Genomic DNA, 20,424 nt, shown 5'->3' with positions numbered 1-20,424 from the left:
ATAGTTTACAATTACATACAATAGTTAGTTAAAGAAATTTCTTATAATGTGTTTTCTACATGTTAGTGTTTTCTGTGTGGAAATTGACCGACTCCACTATGGCGTACCATGTTCTAGAGTAGGGTTTGTTTGTTTGTTTTTGTGTGCGAATTAGTAAGTAGTAAGTGTTTAGTAAGTCATTAGGTGTTCAGTTGAAATTATGAACTGTTGTTGTTTGAGTTGTTGTTATATTGTATAATATAATGGGATGAATGAATAAATTGATTGCGGAGTTAATTGTTGAAGATGATTATTTATGTAAAACATTAGTTAAATAATATTATTGAAACGATCTCCTTCATACATATTCTGTTGCTTCCACATATTCTTGTTTTCAATAAATAAATACCTTTATTTAAATTTCTTTGCATTGGGACCGATCTACAATGGGCCACCACTTAGCCAAGCTAGTTCCAATTCTAAAGCAGTTTAATTATACAAACTTAAATCAAAGTATAGTCAGAAAATAATAATAATATCGAGTGACCAGGCTGGCTCAGGTCTGGTATCAGAGTTTTCAGGTCGCATCTGATCAATTTCAGGGTCTCTGACATGACCTAACGACTGCTGAAAAAATGAAAAGAGGATAATAAATCCTATAGTTAGGTCCATGTTTTAATGACAGTGTTTGATTAGCAATGGTATTGCTATCCTTGTCTATCATTCAACAAAGCGGCTAGCGCTATCTCTTTCTCGCTTTGGTCTGTTGCCAGATCGTCTTTTAACAATGTAGAATTAATAGTTAATCAACAAAGTATTTCATCTTTATTATTATGAGAATTCATTATGAAATTATTGAAAAATATAATTTATTATTTTAAACGAGAATGAACAGATAATATTACATCAATAAACCTGCATCAGCCAACGTCTATAGAAGGCATTGACAAGACTGAGGATCGGCAATGTTGTTTTCCTATCTTTCTCCACTGCCATTATAACGTGGATATCACTACAGTGTATGTGCCAATGTAAAACTCGCACCAAAAACAATTTTTCGCGAAATGAAAGCATCAAATTTCTAATTTTTATGCAAAAATGATAAGCTTACTTCCTCGAGAATCCAGGAATGTTGATAGTGTATGCAGCCAACTGTCCACCAGATCGTACATTATATGAGATGATTCGAGCGACCTGTTGTGAGTCGAGCATTACAACCTTGTACAGTTTGCCATGATGATACGTCCATAACACGTCCTCATGCGGTTCATCTCTGAAAAGATGCAGAAGGCAATAATTTAATTTGTACATTGATTGGGAAAAATTTGAAAATAAACTTGGGTGGCTCGTTGGAGTAAGTGATAACGCGCCGGTCTCATAATCAAGAGAACCCGAGTTCGAATCTCGACCGGGGCAAAAGTTTTTGACCACAGCAAAGACCCCGTCTTTCGGAGCAGACGATAAGCCGTCGGTCCCGACTACCTAAAAAGTAGTAATCTCTCATCATCATCAATCATCCTTCTCACTCATTACCCACGCACAAGCCTAAGAGCTTATGTGGGCATCACCCTCAGTATAAAAAATAAAAAATCAATTCCAGAATTACTAGCAAACGAAATGTCAAGTTCGTGTTGGTGTTTACATTTACCTTTTTAATGTAAATTGAATTTCAATTCACACATTTCAATTTTTGTCACATTTTTGCAAGTGACAATATTGTTGAATATGACCTTACTCTATTCACATATTCACTTCTTATTCATCTCATAATCATAGATTCTACCCACCTTATTCGCAATCTATTCGCATATTATATTTAGAAGATGGAGATTGATTAAAGCCTGTTCATAAGCTCAATTTTGTAGTTTTCCATGAACAAATGTTAGGCCTCTATAAAAGAGGCCTGCAAATATCTAGAGTCCTTCCCTATAATCATGAGATGACAAATCCAGGCATGCCAACTTCTTCATTTCATATTGACAGATTAGCTCTCTGAAGTATCAAGAATGTTTAAATAGTATATCATACATGTAAAAAATACAGATACGAGTATCAAGAATAAATTCCAGTTAGCTTACCAGCTAGCTGGGGAGTTATTGCGAGCTTCAACTATTATTAAATATTGAAGCTTAAATATATTAATACAGCAAATATTATGAGGCCTATAGTTGAGAATATCAACTAAGGCTCTAATATCAACTAAATAAATACTTCTATAAAGTATTTATAGAGCCCTAAATCTCACTATATTTATAGGGATCCAACCTCACAATTGATATACTTATTTTTGCATACGGTATCATTTATTGTTAAATATTTAATTTTGAAAACAAAACTGAACAAAAACTGCTATTGAAAATCACCAATACTCTGTTAATTTCAAGAAATATGGGTACAGGCTACTTCTATGAAATAGTACAATTAAGAAACTAGATAATAGCATAGACCATAGAGAAACGATAGCATAAGTAGATATCCCATGGTATAGGGCGTTTATGTCGCAACTTTTACTGTTATCCCAAGCCGATAGTTCACGTAGTTCTTTCCTATTGTGATGAATCTTTCAAATAGATCTCATGAGAAGAGAGAAAATTGTGATTACCTTTTAAAATGAAAGAATTTGCTAAAGGAATAGTTAGCGACCGAGCGATAAAGCTTACTTATCAGTAACTGTATATTAGATAAGAGTACCGTTCTGTACCGAATATTTTCTAGGAAAATTATTCAATAAAATTATAATTATATTGCAAATAAAGCACAAATTGTTTATGAATTGCTCACTGATTTTGAGGTTACACTTTGTTTACTATCGATCAGATGTTTTTTAAAACAGTTCGAACGCAGCTGACTGATTCAAAGTATTGTCAAATGTCATGCTGGCTTCACGTAAGATATAATACCATCTCTAAAAATTATAAAACTATCAATAAAGGACCAAGAATTTCAAATAAAAAATAAAATGTATGTATTATCGTTGAAATTATTTATTATTTAAGAAATTATATCATATGTCAGGTCTTATTGTAACTAACTAGGTCATAGCATGAAATTATATTATTGATAAAACGGCAGAAATTAATTATAACAATCTCAAACCTAATAAAAATTGTATAAGAATATTAATTTATTAATGATTCATTCAACTGAACCACATGGTAATTAAATCTCTTTGGCAAGCCTAAGCCAATCATAGTGCATAGAAATAGCACCAAAAAGGTGATCGTTTGAAAGCAACACATGTTAATCTACTATCAGACAACAAACCTGCCTCATCATATACGCTAGCACATGTACATTGTATGAGAGGAACTATGTCTAGAAGATTAAGCAGTTTTAAGAATTACATAAATTGAATTATTATTGTAATTAAAGGAATTATATTCTACTGCCTGCCACTGACGTCACGTCTACGTCACAATCGTTCTACCAATGGCAAATTTTTATGCAAATTTATTACATCGAGATTCTCAGAAGAAAGGTCTAGCCAAGAAGCTGAGAGAAAAGACAGCACTTCCCTTTTGAAATCCTCACCGTTCAGATCTCTTTTTATAGTTACCAAGACCTATTTGTGAAAATTTCTTGTTTGATTTTTATATGTTCTATTTGTGAGCCGATATTTTAGGCCAATCTATTTGTTATTTGTAAATTTATTTTTTCATCAATCGATTAATTAAAAGTTTAAAGTAAATTATCCCTTAATTAATTCGGTGAAGGAGATATTTGAATTAAAATTCCACACGTGCTGAAACCGAAGCCTGGACCCGCTGCCGATCAAACGATTTTTGATCTAAAGAAGAAAACCACAACCGCCAAGGAATTTCACGTGAGTTATAAGTTATAAGGGGCCCCAATCTACGCTTCGAAAAATATTTCAGTGCAGAAAGATATAAAATTTTCTTCGTTAAATTATTGGCCACGCCGACAAGCGCTTTTAGTTATTAAGAGCCTAGAATTTATTCATATAGAATTTCTAAGAATTTGTAGTTGATTAACTATCCTCCGCTGCCTGAACCACGACCCCGAGCATTTTAAAAATATTTTATAATTCATTTTTTCACTATTTTTTCAAAGCTGTTCAATTTTATCAATTGTAAAATTCTGTTGAATCACGCATGGTATCATGCAAGCACAAGAAAATTTTTAACTATTCTGTTAATGCTAAATTATTATCAACCTGTAAATCAAATTCTGAACCTGCACTGTATGATTACATATTTTATTATAATATATTTCAGTTTTGTTAATTCGCTTTCTGAGTTCGATTATTTCTTAAGCCTGTCAATTATTGTGTCTGATACGTTCTATATCATCAAGAACCGATCGAATACGATCATTGGAATAATTGAATTAAGCTGGATATTGGAACAGGTCTAAGTGGATGTAGTGAGTGGGGTCAGATCGAGATATTTATTCTTTGTCCTTACCTGCTCATATATCAGCTTTTATCTGTTACCAACCTCGACTTAGGAGCGAACACATCATTTGTACAGCAGATGCAGCCAGAGATCATATAAATTCCTACAATAGAGCTTAAAACCGACAAGACTCTGTTCTCGAAGTATATTCTGAACGATATTTGGTCCAAATACCGTATTTTAATCCTTCAGAACTTATTAGAGACGCAGTCCCATAAATTATCTACATCGGGATTTTTGCTCGACCTGTATGATTTTGTATGCTCATTCTTCACAGGTAATAATTTTAAGGTATCCGTCTTCAGTGTTTAGCGATCGCTACACTGCTTATAAAAATTTCATCACTATACAATTTGTCATTAGAAGAATCAAGGGTGAGCGAGCGTTTAGGCCTCCCGCGATTCCGACAATTGTATTGAATCTGGTAGTGAATCAATCAGTCTGGTGTACACTCAGCGTCCACACACGCAATTGCAAAATTTACAGCCGCTACACCATTGACTCAGTACAAGATTTACCATACATACGTGAGGCATTTAAATACAGCATTACATCACCCTACGTGTATTGTCCTGTCCTTGGAGGTGAGAGTGACTCCCCCAGGAAGAGCTTCACATGATTTGCCGGCCCAACGTGAGGCATTTAGATTCAGCACTACATGATTTGGCAATTCTCTCTACATATGTGAGGCGAGTAAAAAATCAAGCTTCACAAGATTTGGCGCCCAACAGTGATAGGCATTGAAGAGGTGGATAATCGACTACGAGGATTATTTAGTTGCTCAGTATACTATAGCGCTGACAACGGGAAAATTTTTTGAAAAATTCATGGTTGTGAATTTCTTTGAATTTAGTATTAACTGTTCACTGTTATATAAAATAACAAGTTGTACCATACCCAATTTTTGAACAGAAAAGAAATTTATCGATTGATGAATTTTTAGAGAAAGAATCGAACTCAGAATTTTATTATTGTGTTATTCGAAAATTGGTCATACTATAAGTCATAGGTTTAAGAAATACCACAAGAAAGGTCATATTATTTGAAGAATATTAGGTCTATATTGAAACAATTTATAAAAATTTACGGAAAAGAGGATTGAAGTTATTTACATTTTTTAAAAAAAAGAATTTTTAAAGCATAAAAAGGGAAGTAAAATTAAATCACGGATATATTGTGGAATTCAAGCAGAGCATCACTGCTTTTATATAAAATTTTGCAAAGAACACTAGCCTATATATAGAATTGCGGCAAGAAATTATAAAAGTAAAATATTTATAATAATAGTAATAATAAATTATAAGAGGCGTACCTGTATTACTGCATAAGTGTCCATTGTGTATCCTGTATGTTCTTGTCATTTTTATGTTAACGATATTGCTAACTTGACTCATTTTATCACTGAACACATTGCTAAACCACTTTTTCTGTATTTCACTCACTATGGCGCTATAACAATTTCTATTGGATTCCTTACCAATTATTTTGTATATCACAACACTTTCACGTTTTTTATTCACTGCACACTTTCGTTGCGCTATTTTTCCGCAAACTATGGCAGGAAACGACCAGGTCAATCCAAGTCTGTCGGACACCGAGGACCTCTCACCCGATTGTTCGCCGCCATCCGCATCCACCACCGCATCCGCCGATTTCCACCCCAATGTACTGGATGATTTATCTTCGACGCAGGTGGAGGAGAGCTGCATTCTAGTGGAAGATCCGTCGGCAGCCCAAGAGCCGGAGGACGAAACATCGGGAGAGCATATGGACGACGACGCCCCCGAGTCAGGAACTCCCATTTCTCGTACTGTTGCTCGGATGAAAAACCAGCAGATGACCGTTAGATATACGCCCGCTCCCGCACTGGATACGGACACCCTCCTGAAAGCAATAACCAAGATGAACGAACAAATGAAGGAAGAATTAAAAGAAGACATTAGACAGTGGAGGGAAGAAATCAGACAGGCAAGGGAAGCCGACAAACAAGCCAGAGAAGAACTAAAGGAAGACAATAAACAAAAAAATGAAGAATTAAGGAAAGCAAGTAAAGAACTACTCGAAGAACACGAACAAGCAAATGAAGAATTAAAGAAGGAAATCCAACAGTGGAGGAAAACAAGTGAACAAGGTTTTGAGAAACTGGATCAACAGTTGGAGGAAGCAGCGGAAAGAAGCAGGATGTTAGGACGGCAAATCAAGGAGAAAAGTCAGACAATTAAAATCAATATTGGACCAGTGATCGAGCCCATGCATGCGAAAGCAGACACACTCGAAGGAGAGGTCATAAAACAGACAAGTGAACATGACACATGTATGGGAGACCAACCTACCGAGAATGTCAAGACTGAAGTCGCGCCGCACCCCGCAGAACGCCGAGAGGGACCAGCCGACATCACCCGCCAGGACGAGGACGACATCCATCAGGTAGAGGTCAGCCCATACCACCGCGCGCCGGACACCAGGAGTCCAAGGACGTTGCCCGCCGAGTAGAAGAGCCGCCTGGACCACCGACCGCCCGTATCTCCGAGCCACCGAGGACAACACCTGCAACAGATAAACCCAGCACTCATGAAGATAGTTCACAAAACAGTAGAAGTAAAACGAAAACCTACAACAAATCAAAATCACAACTGAAACTAAAAACCAATGAATCAAAACAACACACAAGCAAAATAGCAGTTCAACAAAAAAGAAGAAGCATTAATAGAGTTCATTTACACCGCCGTCATATAAGGCTAAAATCTTACATCAAACTTTCTACTAGCATACAAGAAAAAAGGAAAACAATATCAAGAAAGACCTACAACCACCGCAGTCATGTCCGGTTAAAATCAGACAGACTATACACTAGCATGCAGAAAAGGAAAATATTATCAACAAGAATCCACACACATCACCGGCATGTAAGGTTTAAAAATATCAAACTGCATGTCACCGGCCGACAAAGAGGAAATGAGTTTGTAAGAATTGATTTACACCACAGGCACATTCGTTTTAAGCCAAGTTTGATAAAACGGATAGTCACAAATTGGAATTGGACCTTGAATAATACCGTAATCAAATTTAGATGGGGGCTTGAGGAAAGAATAATATTTTAATTAACTGAAACTACGTTCGTGGATTATACGAATCATCAAACTTTTCATGGTCACAGCCTACCCACCGAATCATATCTTTGCAGACTAGCATCTTTCTACTGCAGCCTAATCAACATAATCTAAACTTCGCCGCATCTCAGCTAAAAAGAAAACATCAATCCACATCAAATGAAGAAATTATTATCAACTCTAAGTCAAGAAAATAAAACCGAAAACAACTTTAAAAATTTACCAACCTGATCAAGCCATCTGCATCATGTCACAGTCATCACAGGAAAAAATCGCCTAGTACAATCCGCACAACTGAAAAACAGAAACAAGAATTATATTATCCACAGAAAATAATTATAAATTAGAAATAACATGAAGTTAGTAGTGAATAGGAGGAAAGAAAATAAACAAAGTTTATTTGAAAAAATGTGTAAATCTAACCTTGAAATACAGAATCGATAGAAAAATCTATTCAGAACCAAAGCCTGTTCGATAATTTTCTTTGTCACACCAACCAATGTGTACGAAATCATAGAGTCAATGTTAATGGAATCAAAGCAATATCGTTATTTAATTATTGTAACCTATTATTTAATGTGGAATTATAAGTAAAAAACGCAAACAAAAAAATATATATTTATGTTAATTTGCACGAAATGCGCATGTTCTATGTCATATAAATGTATTGCTAAAAAGCTAAAAAGAAAATGAAATTCTTACCTTCAAATGTGAAATTTATTACTGTTGCATCAAAAGATCATGAATTGAAATTCAAATTGATGAATGTAATCTTGAAGCATAATATTTGTAACCAGCATTGATAAAAATCAAGAAAACCATTTCAAGTGTAACCCTGTTCGTACACAACATACTAAGCGTAAAAAAGAAAATTGCTCGAGTCAAACGGTAGACAATTGTCAAGTCACCGAAGTTAAATCACACTCTCACCCAATTTATGTAAAAGCCAAAACAAAGAGTCGAAACCTGTAATAACCATGAAAAATGATGAAAATCTATATTTGTTGCAAATACTGTTTGAATCTTAAGAGGATAATATGTGAAATTTTGTATATTTGCTATAGTTATGGGTCTGCTCATAAGCCACCCATGAATGGAAGTTGTGGAGTTGTTTTAATGAAGGATCCAAAGAGACCTCATTAATTATTGTATTTCGATTGTATCCAATGGAAGGAACAATCAATTATTTATTTTCTCGTAGCCAAAAGTGCATGATCTATCGTTTTTTGAGTTAAGTGTTGAGTTTTCGTAGAAGTAAGGAGATGCAATGGTGTATTCATCACAATATCGGATTTTTCAAATAGTCATTGTTTCGACTCGTCTCCCAATTACCTATTTAAAATATCCTGGGGGCTTTTGTGTGATGAATCTTTCAAATAGATCTCATGAGAAGAGAGAAAATTGTGATTACCTTTTAAAATGAAAGAATTTGCTAAAGGAATAGTTAGCGACCGAGCGATAAAGCTTACTTATCAGTAACTGTATATTAGATAAGAGTACCGTTCTGTACCGTATATTTTCTAGGAAAATTATTCAATAAAATTATAATTATTTTGCAAATAAAGCACAAATTGTTTATGAATTGCTCACTGATTTTGAGGTTACACTTTGTTTACTATCGATCAGATGTTTTTTAAAACAGTTCGAACGCAGCTGACTGATTCAAAGTATTGTCAAATGTCATGCTGGCTTCACGTAAGATATAATACCATCTCTAAAAATTATAAAACTATCAATAAAGGACCAAGAATTTCAAATAAAAAATAAAATGTATGTATTATCGTTGAAATTATTTATTATTTAAGAAATTATATCATATGTCAGGTCTTATTGTAACTAACTAGGTCATAGCATGAAATTATATTATTGATAAAACGGCAGAAATTAATTATAACAATCTCAAACCTAATAAAAATTGTATAAGAATATTAATTTATTAATGATTCATTCAACTGAACCACATGGTAATTAAATCTCTTTGGCAAGCCTAAGCCAATCATAGTGCATAGAAATAGCACCAAAAAGGTAATCGTTTGAAAGCAACACATGTTAATCTACTATCAGACAACAAACCTGCCTCATCATATACGCTAGCACATGTACATTGTATGAGAGGAACTATGTCTAGAAGATTAAGCAGTTTTAAGAATTACATAAATTGAATTATTATTGTAATTAAAGGAATTATATTCTACTGCCTGCCACTGACGTCACGTCTACGTCACAATCGTTCTACCAATGGCAAATTTTTATGCAAATTTATTACATCGAGATTCTCAGAAGAAAGGTCTAGCCAAGAAGCTGAGAGAAAAGACAGCACTTCCCTTTTGAAATCCTCACCGTTCAGATCTCTTTTTATAGTTACCAAGACCTATTTGTGAAAATTTCTTGTTCGATTTTTATATGTTCTATTTGTGAGCCGATATTTTAGGCCAATCTATTTGTTATTTGTAAATTTATTTTTTCATCAATCGATTAATTAAAAGTTTAAAGTAAATTATCCCTTAATTAATTCGGTGAAGGAGATATTTGAATTAAAATTCCACACGTGCTGAAACCGAAGCCTGGACCCGCTGCCGATCAAACGATTTTTGATCTAAAGAAGAAAACCACAACCGCCAAGGAATTTCACGTGAGTTATAAGTTATAAGGGGCCCCAATCTATGCTTCGAAAAATATTTCAGTGCAGAAAGTTATAAAATTTTCTTCGTTAAATTATTGGCCACACCGACAAGCGCTTTTAGTTATTAAGAGCCTAGAATTTATTCATATAGAATTTCTAAGAATTTGTAGTTGATTAACTATCCTCCGCTGCCTGAACCACGACCCCGAGCATTTTTAAAAATATTTTATAATTCATTTTTTCACTATTTTTTCAAAGCTGTTCAATTTTATCAATTGTAAAATTCTGTTGAATCATGCATGGTATCATGCAAGCACAAGAAAATTTTTAACTATTCTGTTAATGCTAAATTATTATCAACCTGTAAATCAAATTCTGAACCTGCACTGTATGATTACATATTTTATTATAATATATTTCAGTTTTGTTAATTCGCTTTCTGAGTTCGATTATTTCTTAAGCCTGTCAATTATTGTGTCTGATACGTTCTATATCATCAAGAACCAATCGAATACGATCATTGGAATAATTGAATTAAGCTGGATATTGGAACAGGTCTAAGTGGATGTAGTGAGTGGGGTCAGATCGAGATATTTATTCTTTGTCCTTACCTGCTCATATATCAGCTTTTATCTGTTACCAACCTCGACTTAGGAGCAAACACATCATTTGTACAGCAGATGCAGCCAGAGATCATATAAATTCCTACAATAGAGCTTAAAACCCGACAAGACTCTGTTCTCGAAGTATATTCTGAACGATATTTGGTCCAAATACCGTATTTTAATCCTTCAGAACTTATTAGAGACGCAGTCCCATAAATTATCTACATCGGGATTTTTGCTCGACCTGTATGATTTTGTATGCTCATTCTTCACAGGTAATAATTTTAAGGTATCCGTCTTCAGTGTTTAGCGATCGCTACACTGCTTATAAAAATTTCATCACTATACAATTTGTCATTAGAAGAATCAAGGGTGAGCGAGCGTTTAGGCCTCCCGCGATTCCGACAATTGTATTGAATCTGGTAGTGAATCAATCAGTCTGGTGTACACTCAGTGTCCACACACGCAATTGCAAAATTTACAGCCGCTACACCATTGACTCAGTACAAGATTCACCATACATACGTGAGGCATTTAAATACAGCATTACATCACCCTACGTGTATTGTCCTGTCCTTGGAGGTGAGAGTGACTCCCCCAGGAAGAGCTTCACATGATTTGCCGGCCCAACGTGAGGCATTTAGATTCAGCACTACATGATTTGGCAATTCTCTCTACATATGTGAGGCGAGTAAAAAATCACGCTTCACACTATGCAGTTGTGTAATGCTGTTAGTCTCTCAAATTGTGCCGTTCATTCACTATCACCCCAACAAAACAGTAAAAATGGACAATAATCGACAGTAATCGGCTTGAGATAACAGTAAAAGTTGCGACATAAATTCCCTATACCATGGGATATCTACTTATGCTATTGTTTCTCTATGATAATAGCAACCAATATTTTGTAGAAATGTTATTATTATCAATAATCTATTCCAAAGAATTATCAGGATTCTATCTTGCTCAAGATGCAGCACTTGAAATTGCATAATTATTATTAATAATAATAATAATAATAATAATAATTATGCAATAATAAATTATTGTATAAGATGCAGCACTTGTAATCGCATTTTAATCTTCTTCAGCTATGGTGTCAAAAGTCTGAAGTAATCTAATAAAACTGGACACTAGCCTATTTTGCATCAATTTCCAACAAATTTTTCTCACATATTTCAGTTGAAACTTACGCATCGTTGAAGGATATCCACTCGAAATGAGAATAGCCGTTAGCCAAGTTCCATCCTCGCACAATGAATGGGCCGTTTCCACTCACTGTTATAACTTCGGAGTCAGCATACATAAATTTTATTTCGCCTTGAGGCCCCTTTTCTAACACTTGTCTCCATGTCAATTCGCCTGCAATGGATAATAATCAACGTTAGGAAATACTGAAATAGTATGATTACATAAATTTAAACGAACCATTCACAATCAAATTTCTTGTCGAATTTGAGGTCCAGCATTCAATGTTGAATTTGACGTCGGACGTGAAGGGTGAACTGGAGATCCAACACATAACATTGTTGGCTTTTTTTATTTGTTTGACTAACTTACTTCATACTCGATACTTGGAGATATCCCACTAGTAGCGCGACAGCGCCGTGGTCGTCATAGGTTGGTCCGGCGGAACACACCGTCATCATAGAATTCATGCAGGCTATAGTTTGGTTTTTGTTGTAGGTGTCTCTTCAGGAGGTCTTTGAAGGCGCCTATGCTTTCCATATTTTTTATTACATTTATTACATTCCTTAATCACAACATCAAATTAATGATTGGGAGAGAATCAACAGGATGAACCCAAAACTGTTCCTCTCCCTAATTTTGATAAAAATAGTCCAAATGAGGTTATGAAAACACTTTTATAAAGATCACAAAAATTAACAGTCCAAATAAATATTATACTAAAAATGTTGTATCTTGTTTGATCAGAAAGATGAAACAAATTATTATTACACTTGAAAATGCATTAATAAATTGAAAAATATTTAAAAACTTGATAAATTTGAAGCCAGAAAAATCACAAAAACATTCTTAAATATTATTATATATCATTATTATATATTAATATTATTAAATATTATTGAATAATACATTTTTATTGATACTTGAATCCTTCGTCGTTGGCTGGGATAGCCAGACAAACTGTTTCAAGGAAGACTAAGAGTACCTCCCATCAGATTTTGGTGAGACCATGGACATCATTGGAGAATAAAGGTTCATCCTCCAATTCTATATTCGCGTCCTTATAGTTTTTGTAATCACATTATAGACTTTAAATATTGAAATACTGAATCTTACATCCAAAGATTAGCTGCGTGGTCAGAGGCGAGTTGGAATGTGAATTGGGAAGTTAGATTAGTGGACAACCAGTCAGAGCGTGAATGGTGAAAGATAGGACTCTTGGTATTACTACCGGTCCAATATTGTTAGAAATGAATTGGATAGTAAAAGTTCCGCTTAACGTGATCTATCAAGGAATGCCTGGTCATTGAAAATTATGGAAATAATCGAGAATAGTAATATTTTAATAAGAGATCTTTCAATCCTGAAATAACTATTTATACTGCAATATTTATACTATTTATACTGTCAAGTATGACAGTCGTAAGGCCCATTGACGGCTTAAATTATATATTCAGGCGGTGGGACCTTCCCGCAAGGGACTCCCCACCAACAAAAGCCATACGAATTTACTTTTTTTACTGCAATATTTAGAACAGACGACAGTGGAGTAAGCACACTCCTTTTTTCCATAAAGGTCAGTAGAGCTAGAGACCAGAAAGCATCCAGAACGATAATAACAGCACAATCAATTTATAAAACTAATAATATTACAAACGTACACATCATTTAAGAAACGTCAAGTTAAAAAAATGACAGCATATGCTTAGGCTACATTATTAGAATTTTTCAATTTTTGCTGGCTGAAGTTTTAAAATTTTCCTTTTATTGTCACTGCCGCCTGCCTCAACGATAAAAATGTACTATTACTTGTGTAAAACAATTTTTCCCTTTTCCTTATTATTTCATTCCTTTTTAATAAATTTTCATTTTTCCCTTTTTTTATTAATTCTGTATCAAACTCTAATGTAGCCTATATTTCTTCGTTGTAACTACTTCTTCCACTTGTAGACGGTATGAGTGCATGCGGGATTTGCTCCGTAGTCCTTGCGAGGACCAAGAAGGATAAAATCAAATGTGGTCAATGTAAGGACATGTACCATGCTAAGTGTGTAAATCTCACCGCTGTTGAACTGCAACATATCGCTGGTAAGCCGTGGTCGTGTAGTAAATGCCTTAAAATGAAGAGACTTAATCGCTCATTGACGGAAGGTGATATTTCGGTGAGTAATGTCGATTCATTTGATTACACTGATGCTTTCGTGACTGAACCGCTGACTTTGGATCGAGTCAAAGTGTTGATCTCGGACTGTTTGAAAGAGTTTATTGTTCAAATGGACGAAAAAATCTCAAACTCCTTGCTTCCTATTAGTGCTAATCTTGCTAGTAATAATGAGCTCCTGAAAGAATTGCAGAAGACTATCGCTAGTCAGAATGAAACTATCAAGTGTCTCCGTTCCGAAAATGTAGAATTGAAGCATAAAGTGATTAAACTCAGTAGTGATTTTGATGATTTGGAACAATATTCGCGTAGAGAATGTATCGAAATACACGGTGTTCCCGAGGTGAGAAATGAAAATTTGCAAAAGCTATTCCAGGATGTAGGGAAAGCAATTAAATTTAAAAAGGGCTACGAGGCAGTCAGCTGTTGTCATCGACTGAAAAAGCGCAACAATCAAGCTACACCTGGGATAATAGTAAAGTTCACGAGGAGGGAGGATGCGGAGGACTTCATTCAGTTGAAGAAGGATAAGGGAGTTCTAACTACACGTGATATTGGTCTGACTGGAGCCAATCACATATTCATCAACGCATCGTTAACGGCAAAGCGTAGAGTCCTGTTCGGGAAGGCCAGACAGCTGGTGAAAGCCGCTAAAATCAAATACCTGTGGGTGGATCGAGCTGGAAGAATCAAGGCAAGGGTTGTGGACGGTGGACCTGTATCTGTGATTCAATCGGACGACGATTTGCTGCCCTTTTCTCGATTTGCTGACACTTCGCAATAATTGGTTATTCTAATTGAATAAACTTTAAAATGAACAATCAGTTTGATCTCGTGCTTTGAGTGAACTATTTTGATTGAGTATTCTTGTTATTGTTTATCAGTTTTTTATTTATTTCTTGTTTTTATATTGTGTGCATGCATATTTAATGGGCTGTCTCTATTAATAATTAATATTCTTTCTTTGGTTATGAAAGTGAATATGCAACTGCAGGTGAATGGCTCTAACAATCTGTTTGATGTCATGCATGGAATGAATGTTTTTATTATTATTTATTTTTTTTAATATCGCATAATAGTATTTATCTTGTTTCATTTTTATAGGCTCCCTTTTTTATATTATTTCTTTGCTTATGTGAGTTAATATTCTGCTGCAGGTGAGTGGTTTATCAGTCAGTTTGATTTCATGCATTAATGAATTATTTTGAATGAAAGTTCTCATTATTTATCAGTTTTTATATATCTTATATAATTAAGCCTATTTTATGCACATATTTAGTGGATCCCCTCATTAATTTTTTCCTATGCTTATGAGAGTGAACATGCAGTTGGAGGTGAATGGTTTTAACAATCGGTTTGATTTCGTGCATTGAGTGAATTATTTTGAATGATTATTCTTATTGTTCAGCAGTTTTTATATCTCGTTATTCATATTATGTACATATTTAGTGGATCTCTTCATTAATTTTCTTCCATGCTAATAAGAGTGAATATGCAGTTGCAGGTGAACGATTTTTTTAAATTAGTTTGTCTCGTGCATGGAATGAATTAACACCACTATTATGCACTTGTTGAATAGCTGAACTCGTAATTGCGTACAATCACTATCTCTATCATTTCATTCAGTGTTATCTTGACTGGCTTGTTTTGACTCCTATAAGTTTTCTCTCGTTTCTCGCTTTACAATTTTGTTTATTACTATTGCCTCTTCCTTCATCTTCTGCATTAACAATGAATAATTAAATACCGTACTGAATTTTTGTCTTTTTTATTTTGTTGAATTCTGCATGATTTAAATATTTTTCTATTGAGCGCTAGCTATGTCTGGTTGTGAGTTTGTGTGTGTGTGTGTGGTGTGTGTGTGTGTGTGGTGTGTGTGTGTGTGTGTGTGTGTTGTGTGTGTGTGTGTGTGTGTGTGTGAGGAAAGGAGTATGAGAGAGTGTACATGGTTTGGGGTACTTAGTTATCACTGAGTTTCTATCTATCAAGCTATTTAATTTTGGGTCAGCAAACCCTTGCTTTATTTTGTTTTTTTTTCTCATCCATTCCTTCTATTTATTTTGGAATTCATTTTTGGTTGTTTTGTCTAGATTTAGTTTAGTTTTGTTTACTTAATTATCGGTGATGAGTGCGGAATGGGTTTATCCGTTCATCTTATTCCATATCTTAACTGTTTTTATTCTATTTTAATTTGTACTTTCAATTTTAATAGTACTATTACCATCCAATCATTCTATTTGTTTTTCTTCTATTTATTAAAAATTGTTACTGTCATGGAGAGAGTGAATGAGCAGCATAAATATTTATCAATATACTATCAAAATGTTAGAGGTTTGAGGACAAAGACACACTCATTTCTGACTTCACTCCTGGCTTCTGATTATGATGTTATTGTTATCACTGAGACGTGGTTGTGTAATGGAATCATGGACAGTGAGTTGTTCACCGACTCCTATATTATTTATCGGAGAGATAGGCCACAAGGTATGGGCGGTGGGGTCCTGATTGCTGTTAATCGTAGGGTTCGCTCTAATCTATGTCCCTGTTTAACTCTTGATCCGTACGAGAGTCTTGGTGTCAATATCAACTTTGAGGGTGTTAGCCATACAGTAATCGCTGTTTACATTCCTTGCTCTTCTAGCTTTCAGTACTTCGATACCTATTTGAGTCACCTGGAATCTTGTTATGCAGCTATTGGTGATAAGTTGATCTTTTTGGGGGATTTTAACTTACCTGAAATTACCAATGATAGGTATTGTTTGGAGCTGGGCTCTCCTTCTGCCAGAAGATTGGCCTCTTTCGTTCACTTTTATGAGCTGGCTCTCTGTAATACAGTTCTTAATTGTAATAATCGTATCTTGGACTTGGTCTTTTCCAGCATTGACATTAATGTCGAGCGTTGTGATTATTTCCTGGTTCCAGAGGATGCTCACCATCCATCGCTTGTCATTACAGTTCAGATGTTGTCCACATTTCCTAATTCCCGTTCGAATTGTATTGAACTGTATGACTTCAGGAGGGCGGACTATCTCATGCTTTATACTCAGTTGAGAGATTGTCATTGGGAACTCATTTATAATTCTTCTGGTGTGGATGAAGCTGTTGATATATTTTACAACTTCATCTATGAGTGCTTTGATAATTGTGTGCCAAAGAGGAGGGTCAGGCCGGGAGGCACTAAATATCCACCATGGTTTAATGCTGAAATAATAGGATTAATGAAAAGGAAGGATAGGTGTGCTAAAAAGAAGAGTTTCTCTTTATACCACTTGGAACAATTTAAAAGCTTGAGAACTCGGGTCAAGCAGTTGATTGCTCGGCAATATAGTAACTATATATCCAGGGTGGAGTCGGGTATCAAAAGTGATGTCAAGAGCTTTTGGGGTTTTGTCAACTCAAGGAGAACTAATGGCTCTACTCATGAAGGTATGCATTTGGGTGACCAGGTTTTTGGTTTGCATGATTTGCCGGATGGCTTCGCTCAATATTTTTCTTCAGTTTTTTCTGATGACACACACTTGGCTGATGTCGATGATGGCAACATCAATCCTGGAATTAATATCCCTTCCCTTTCAATTGGTTCTATTGACCTGAGTACAATATTGGCAGCAATTGGTAATCTGAGACCTAGTTCTGGCTGTGGCCCTGACAATGTTCCTCCATTTATTGTAAAGGGTTGTGCTGAAATACTGGGTCCTCCCATGAAGTTCATCTTTGATCTGTCCTTGAGGTCTTCAGTGTTCCCCACCAGATGGAAAATTGGTAAGGTTATTCCCATATTTAAGTCTGGAAGAAGGAATGACATATCCAACTTCCGCCCAATAACTCAATTGTCACCTTTTGCTAAGGTATTTGAGAGAGTGCTTTATGATTGTGTGATTTGTCATATTAGTCCCTTTTTATCTAATAGTCAGCATGGTTTCCTGAGGGGTCGCTCAACCACAACTAACTTGCTTGAGTTCACAGCTGATGTTTCAGAGGCGCTTGATGTTGGGGGTAGAGTGGATGTAGTATACACTGACTTTTCCAAGGCTTTTGATAGAATCAGTCATAAGCGGCTTGTTTGCAAATTATCTAGTTTTGGTTTGGTGCCTCAGCTTGTTAGTTTCTTTTCTGACTACCTGAGTGATCGTCTTAATTATGTTTCTGTCTTGAATTTGAAATCTAGCACTTATGTCAGTTCTTCTGGTGTGCCTCAGGGTAGTAATTTGGGTCCTTTGTTGTTCTTAATGTTTATTAATGACCTACCTGGCTGCCTGTTGCAATCCAATTGTTTGATGTTTGCTGATGACTTGAAGATCTACAGGAGGATTGATTGCCATAATGACTCTGTTCTGCTGCAAAGTGACCTGGATTTTGTCTCGGGGTGGTGCACGGATAACGGCCTCGATCTCAATGTTGGCAAATGTAAATTTATGGTCTTTACTCGTAAGCTGAATTATCCTATTTTCAATTATAGAATTAACGGCTTTCAACTCTCTAGAGTCGATATTTTCAAGGATCTGGGTGTATTGTTTGATTCTTCTCTGAGTTTTGCTCCCCATGTCCATTCTTCATGGGTTTCATCATGAGATCTACGGCTGGGTTCAGAGATGTTGAAGGCTTGATGGCTCTCTTTCCTAGCCTTGTTCGGAGCTTGCTTGAATATTGCGCGGTGGTTTGGGATCCCCATCTGGTGGGTCTGATACATGAGATTGAAATTGTTCAGAATAAATTTTTGAGATTGTTATTTTGTAGAAAACAGAATCGTCCTTGTCCTTTGGGGTTTCCAACTGGTGTGTTGCGCAGCATGTTCGGCTTTGAGACTTTGGCATCCAGATGGAAGGTACTTTCTTGTTTATTCCTCTATGGTCTTGTGAACGGTTCCGTGAGCAGTCCTAATCTGTTGGCAAGGCTGAATTTTAAGGTTCCTGTCTTCAATAATCGTAATCGGCAAGAGTTCTCAATCTGTAGATGTAACACGGTTGGTCATTATTACTCACCAATGAATCGTATTCCTCGTATATTCCTCTGCTGTGATGGTCAGGTGGATCTCTTTTGCTTGTCTAAATGGAGCTTCAAGAGAAAAATGTCGCCATTCTTCAATTGAAGAGTAATATAGACCTGTTGTTCTTAATTTACTCTGGTTCACAATGGCCTTTTTTTGTTCTCTCCATGGTCACCCTTTTTCCACTAACTAACTTTTAATATTTTTTCCACTTCCCTTTTGATCCCTTTTTGTCTAGTTATTTTATCACTTCTCTTAGAACCATATGTAATACGTAGGTTATATGTTGTTATTTTATGTGGTTATGATTGACCTTATTGAATAATCAAAATTCAAATTTTATCATTTACCTTTAACATTGTTCTTTTCTTTTTCAGAGAAGCTGAAAATAGAAAAGACGTTGCAACTGTATTCTGTCGTTTAAAACCGTCAGTTTCAATCATTAGGTTAGGTTCAACATCATAATATTGTAAATACTATGTATCAATTTTCAATTCTATTCAGATTTTAGTTACCGGTTGACCTATAGCCTAATCCTAAATAGAATGTTATATGCAAGATGCGCTTTATATAACATAAAGCTCGCTTTAACTTAATATAATTGAAGAGCTCAATTCATTAATAAATTACTGGGGAAAGCCGTGAAATATTCATTGACTTGGAAGGGTTGAAGGAAGTAGGCTACTTAATTTAGAAGATTAGGAAAGTAATCAAAAACTTACTCAACAAAAATGTAATTAATTAAAAACTTAAAAGCAACCTGTTTAACAGACAAATTGATGTTAGAATTTAATTTTATTTACATAGGTAGGTAGTTGTGAATAAGTTAGATGATAGTTTTGGGCATCTCAAATTTAAAAGTTAATTGGAATATGATGGGAGCTTGAAATCTTAACGTTTACAGTACCGTTGTGGACTAATTTATTGGAAAGTAAAATATATATTAGAAAATGGATCTTCTTAGTGATATCCTATTTGACATACAGCTCATTACTCAATCCATATCCCTAACCCTACGGAAGTGTAAGCGAATAACTTTGGTAATTTGTACCTACCAATCAAATTTTCCAATCTGATCTTCATATAAACAAAAACTGAATTTGAATAGTAATAAAAATGAAATAATACGAATCAAATGGACAAAATGCCCAGACATAATAATTATAATAAGCTCAAAAACTAGCACAGAGACTGATAAATAAGCAGACAAGAGTGTGGACAAACATAACCTCAAATAAAAGTGATGAGCAATCTACACAGAGTTTCAAATTCGTAGTTGTAGCCTTGGATGAAGTCCAAATTTTCAAGTCATCCATTGTGGGGATCCTAGAAAATGTATTATTACAAAACGCCTGA

At 35.1% G+C, this 20,424-nt stretch overlaps 1 protein-coding gene across 2 annotated transcripts in view; it reads right to left on the bottom strand.

Annotated features, from left to right (window-relative positions):
- LOC111059800 (ER membrane protein complex subunit 1) overlaps positions 1 to 12,091 on the bottom strand; it is a 68,439-nt gene extending 56,348 nt beyond the window's left edge. For both annotated transcript variants that reach the window (XM_039428749.1, XM_039428755.1), the window contains exons 1-2: positions 11,926 to 12,091; positions 1,091 to 1,252 (exon numbers count right to left, since the gene is read on the bottom strand). In XM_039428749.1, coding sequence (XP_039284683.1) covers positions 1,091 to 1,252; positions 11,926 to 12,038 — 275 coding nt within the window. In that variant the 5' untranslated portion in view covers positions 12,039 to 12,091. The remainder of the gene's footprint in view (positions 1 to 1,090; positions 1,253 to 11,925) is intronic.
- Positions 12,092 to 20,424: the final 8,333 nt, after the last annotated feature.

The sequence above is a fragment of the Nilaparvata lugens genome, chromosome 1 (assembly GCF_014356525.2).
Source record: "Nilaparvata lugens isolate BPH chromosome 1, ASM1435652v1, whole genome shotgun sequence".
In the NCBI taxonomy this organism is placed as follows: domain Eukaryota; kingdom Metazoa; phylum Arthropoda; class Insecta; order Hemiptera; family Delphacidae; genus Nilaparvata; species Nilaparvata lugens.
Note: the sequence above shows the minus strand (reverse complement) of the source record. Positions and strands in the feature narration are given on the sequence as shown.